This window comes from Haliaeetus leucocephalus, unplaced genomic scaffold (assembly GCF_000737465.1).
Source record: "Haliaeetus leucocephalus isolate CR32 unplaced genomic scaffold, Haliaeetus_leucocephalus-4.0 Scaffold439, whole genome shotgun sequence".
Taxonomy (NCBI): Eukaryota; Metazoa; Chordata; class Aves; order Accipitriformes; family Accipitridae; genus Haliaeetus; species Haliaeetus leucocephalus.
The window spans coordinates 5,919,148-5,924,560 of NW_010972875.1; the positions used below are offsets into that span (position 1 = coordinate 5,919,148).

Below are 5,413 nucleotides of genomic sequence, written 5' to 3' on the forward strand. Positions count from 1 at the left end.
AAAAAAATGAAAAAAAGAACAGGGGGGGGGGGAAAAAAAGAGGGGGGGGGGGGGGGGGGGGCAGGGTGGACACGACAACAACAACAAAACCCAACAAAGCATCCAAAGAAAGAAAAAAGAATTCAAATAAAAAATTGAACATTGTGGGCTTGGTCCTCATCTACCACAACAGATGTAATTCAGGAATAAATCCACTCAAGCTGGTCAGCAAGGTCAAAGAAGAATCACATACTTAAGATCACCTTATCAAACAAAAAACTCCAATTTTGAGAATTACATCGGATTTCAGATTTTACAATATTCACTCATTCTTACTTTGGAGTGAGAATTTCCCAGGTTGCAACGCAAAATAATGCTTAGTAAAAATATACGGAGCTCTACAACTCCTTTGCATAACTTTTCTGGAGTTGCACTCTCCCAGGCTGGACTCTCTTTTCTTTTCCCACTGTTCATTTTCTTCCCCCTCATTTTGCCAATTTTAATCTAGCAGGGAAAGTCTTTGTCTAGCAAGCACTGTCAAAATATTCAGGACACGGACCTTGCACTCCAAGAATGCAATGCTGTGTCCAGACAGCAGTGCTGGGTGCCTCAGGGATTTGTAGTAATCAACATGCATATTCCTAGCAGTCAAGGTGTGTTCCACTGCACAGCTGTGCACCTCTGCCTTTGATTTGTTTCAGGTGCATATTCCTCCCAAAGGCAAGTTCTGTGTAGCCAGAATAGTCTGTCTGAAGAGAGTGATGGTTCACTGCTAGCTGAAGGGAGGAAGACAAATCTGTTACCCATTACTCTGGTAGGAGTTAACTAATTATCCCCAATAACTCCAGCCTTTACAATGGGAAAGTAGCACACAGCTTTTATAAATAAGAATTATTGACCTTTTTAAATAGTTTCAAAAGAAGAAACTCTGCATCAAATGTGAGTATAATTTAGGAACTACTACATAGCAGCAAAACTACATTAGACTTTCCGATTTTTCCATGGTATCCTTGGATAGATACACCACCCAGTAGACCATGTTAAATGCTCCGAAGGTAACAGGAAATAAAATGCGTGCATATTTGTCTATCTTACTCGTGCCAGAATGGGCAGCGGGGGGAGCAGGTGGTGTGACAGCAGATGGCTTTGCAGATGCTCCTAATGTATTGGGTGTGGTGGTCTGAATCTGCTCCAGTCTAGATCCAAGCAAGTGCTGAATGGAAGGGGATCCAGCTGTGGCATGCTGGGATACAAATCCAGTTAAAATTGGGGTAGAAGGAGGAGCTGGAGGGGTAGCTCTTGCAGAAGATAATGTCTCTGATGCATTGATGCGTGTGAAAGGGTTGGGACTTGATGCAGAAAGGGAGTGGGGTGTAATGTCAGAAGACCCCTGAGCTACAGAGGGAGGCTGGATGGAGCTGTGCCTTGTGTCAATTCGGCTCCCACCATCAGCTTCAGACTGTACTGTGGCATTCGTTCTTTTCCTCACATTTGAATTGGCATCCGTACTCTGCAAAGTTACAAAAAAAATACTAGTCATTCTTAAAATAAACACTTAGAAGCAATGGAAACTTTATAATCAAGCACTATCAGAGTAATACTCACAAATATAACCAGTAGCTTGATCCTGAGGCACAAAGATACTGCATGCTCATGAAAATAGATTTAATAGCATACAAAGCAATGCACAAGAGTTCCTTTTACCTGTGGCTAGAATACCAGGGTGGGGACATCTGATGCATCACACTCCATGTGATGTGGTACCTATGTAAACTTAATACCACGAGGCTAAGAATTCTTGGGTTAGAGAGTCAGGGTTTTTTTCCAGGCTCATGCTCAAAATAAAATTCTCTGATGTTTACTTATTTCTCTGATAATATAAAAACATTCTAGATCCAACTTACCAGCCACGATGGTTTACTTCTGCTTTGTATCTCCAGAAAAGTAACTAACATATATTAGGAACTCTAGTCTGTCTTCTAAAGTAGATGCTATTAAAACACAAGTATTTACCAAACCAAGTTACCACATTGCTGCTCTTTCAGAAATAAAGGCAGTGTTTTTTCACATCAACCACAGGCTCCAGCTGCAATTGAACCAGTGAATAAATCAGTCTTTCATCAACTACTCTTTTCCATTAATTAACTAAGAAAAGTGGTGAACTCTCCATCACTTGATGTCTTCAGGCAAGTCTGGATGTCTTTCTGAAAGATACACTTAAGCCAAATAGTACTTATTAGGCTGGATGAGAAACCGAAATACAGATAAGGAAGTACGGGCGGGAAATCCAGCAGAGTTTAATATTTTACTGACTTCTGGGAATGGGACTCAGGCTCTGCCTTTCTTCTCCACATTTAAGAGGAAGCCTAACATCTCCTGACCCTCCTTCTGGAAAGGTACCTGAAGAACAGACTTTTGAACCTTCAGCCCTGCACCTAAAATATAAAACATATTATATTTTAGATATAATATGTGAATATATTTTGTGCAAAGACTCACTGCTTTCCAAAAGACAAAGATTTAATGGCAGATAGGGTACATATACTCAACTGCAGCAATATAGGTCTAAATACAGACAGGACCAATCACTTGTTGTATATAAAAAATCACATTTTGCACCTCTCTGACAATACTGTTCCCAAGCACTGCCCTGCACCACACCTGCTGCTGTTCCTTTGGCTCCCTTTCCCTTCACCCCTACCAGAGAGCCCTGCCAAAGCTCACAGCACAAGTAAGAGGGACAGAAAGTGGGCAGTGATCTCTCTTCCCTCCTTCATCCAACAGCAGTTCTATCCAGCTAAGTCCCAGAGAAGTAACGGAGGACAACTCAGGTGTTATTCAAGGTACTAGTACCTTGAGTAGTGAGAAGAGTGACAACCATGTCTGTCTGCTACATCAGTTGTGCTTGGCTGTTTAGCTCGAAGAAACAGAGAAATGGGAGCCGAAAAAAACCCTGAAAAAATAATAATTAAAAAACAAACAAACAAACAAACAAAAAATCACTTGACATCTCCAGTATTCCCATCATGGCCAGAATGTTGGTCCTAAATCCTGTTAACTGCAGTACAAATCAGTGACTGGCAATATCGTTGGCCTGAATTTATCTGAAGCTGTCACAGCTATACGCCAGTTCATGGCTGATGTATTTGCCAGTTCATGGTTGATATATCAAAGAATCCCTCTTAGGTTTCACAGTTTTCCTTCTTGCATAGAAGTGTGGCAATCCCTTTCATTTATTTTTCTGCATCTGCAATCCAAAGAAGCAGAGGACTGGCATAAACACCAGAGGAAACTGGTATCTCGTGAAAGAAACACTAATTGTACTGTTTGAAAGAGAAGCCTGACTCACTCTCTGGGAAGTGCAGAAGTACACACAGGTGTGCAATTTGGATACTTTTCACATTAGGGCTGTCAATGACCCAGGAATAGTAAAGCAGCTATCAAGACTGCTAAATTGAAATTATAAAGTACAATCAGGACAGGAGTGCATTTGCTAGAGACTTGGTAATACCTGATGGAGTATTGCATGTTTCTTGAAGGCTTGCAAAGTTAAGCAGATGCAAGTCATCGATGTTCACTGTCCCAAACAATAGCTCTGTGCTATGGAGAAGCTGGCACTAGAGTCATTCTGAGGAGATGAGTTTTACCTTCTACGTGCAGATCCTTGGACAACCTGGCTTTGCTCAAGTAAAATTCTCCCATCATAAACTTCTCAAGCAGTGCCTGGGGAGCAAAAGCTGGGACAGGGGTTGTAAAGTAGATCTGCACTGGAATGAAGACATGTCTCGCTTCCCTCCTGCTCTCTGCCTACGTCGGACCAGTAGCTTAGAGGTGGTGCTGCTGGAGAATAGACGTACCACATCTTCAATCACTCCAAGCGCAACCATAAAAGAACGGTCCCAAGAGTACAACAGAGAATTAAGCGCAATTCACAGAGGCACCATTTAACACTCCTGCTCACTTGTACTGTCACCTGTTTTCAACAGCAACCTCAGTATCCTTCCCTTCTGTGCATCATCAACCACAGACACTGGTAAGACAGACAGGTAACAGCCAGGCTCCTTCTCACATTACAGTCATCTCCATTTCTTTTGTGGGAACTTGTTTCCATTGATACTTTTGCATAATACCTCCTCTTCCCCCCACTTTGGCCATCATCTATGTGAACAAATAAGACCTGTTGCTATTTAATCCACTACTCATGTCCCATTACAGTGTTTATTCTAGAATAAAGTTATCTATACTATTTCAAATGTAATAGTTTGGATTTGCTTTCTTGAATATTGAACCTTGTCCTTGAAACGTACTGAAACAAGCACGTTTCAAGGAGAGAGGTGTTACATTGCACACAGAAAAGCAGGGGCTTTGGCCCCTGCTGGGGCAGCCTGTTAACCATTAATACTCACTCTAACAGTGCTGGGACCAACTTAAATATTGGAGGTGGAAAGTCTCCAGGGTCAGTCCTTAGCTCCAATACGTTATGCACCCCAGAGGCCCTGTCTGAGGGGAACACATTCCAACTCCTGTCCCCAGTAGGTTTTGCAGAATCAGCATGCAGCAGCAAAACAAGAGGCAGGCAGCCTGCCCCACTGCTTCCTCTTTTAACATGGCAGCTGTATCACTCCCACTGTGAGTGGTGAGCACCCAGCTCCGTGCCCTGTCAAAGCTGAGCAGAATGCACACTCATCGCCAGGGTGGCCTCGCCAGCGCATTGCCCACCACCTCCCCTCATATATCCTTTTCCTGCACTTGCCTTACTCAAGACTGCATCATGAAAATAGCTCATTTTCCTCCTTCAGAGCACTCGGGTATCTTTCCTTTTTGGTTTCTCCAGTTGAAAAGTTTCTAGCAAAAATTCTTACTGGTCGTACATGTATGACCCCTACATATTCCTCTATTCAGTGTTATAAAGATAACTCATTTCTTCCTAGATTAGTCTATCCCTCCTCCGTACTGATGCTATCTCACAACTCTACATCATCTGAAGATTAGTGCCAAGGTCACTAATAAAAACATTAAACAAGGCTGATGCCATGGCCAAGCCTTAACAAACCAAATTCTGTTGACATCAGCAGAAGTCAGGTTAACCACTACATTGCAAAACACAGTAAAATGCATCATTCAGTTTGTACTAAGCAAAACATTCCATAGACATTTCAGCTATGGTGCATACCCCGATTAAAAGGATATTGTGATAATAACAATCTGACTGACAAAACGATATACATAGGTAAAGCACTTGCTGCCTCCCACAATTATATTACTTAGTCTTTTTAAAAACAGCAAGTCTTTTTTACAACAGCAAGAAACACAAACCTACTGCCTACCAGTAGTATTTAGTTTGGAGGCATTGTTTTGGGCTTGCGTGGCAAGGTTTTGGTAGTGAGCAGGCTACAGGGATGGCTTCTGTGAGAAGCTGCTGGAAGCTTCCCCT

General features: G+C 42.3%; 1 protein-coding gene across 1 annotated transcript in view; it reads right to left on the minus strand.

The window, feature by feature from the left end:
• Positions 1 to 955: 955 nt before the first annotated feature.
• GABRA4 (gamma-aminobutyric acid (GABA) A receptor, alpha 4) overlaps positions 956 to 5,413 on the minus strand; it is a 92,325-nt gene continuing 87,867 nt past the window's right edge. Inside the window, exon 8 of the mRNA XM_010574551.1 lies at positions 956 to 1,489. Coding sequence (XP_010572853.1) covers positions 956 to 1,489 — 534 coding nt within the window. The remainder of the gene's footprint in view (positions 1,490 to 5,413) is intronic.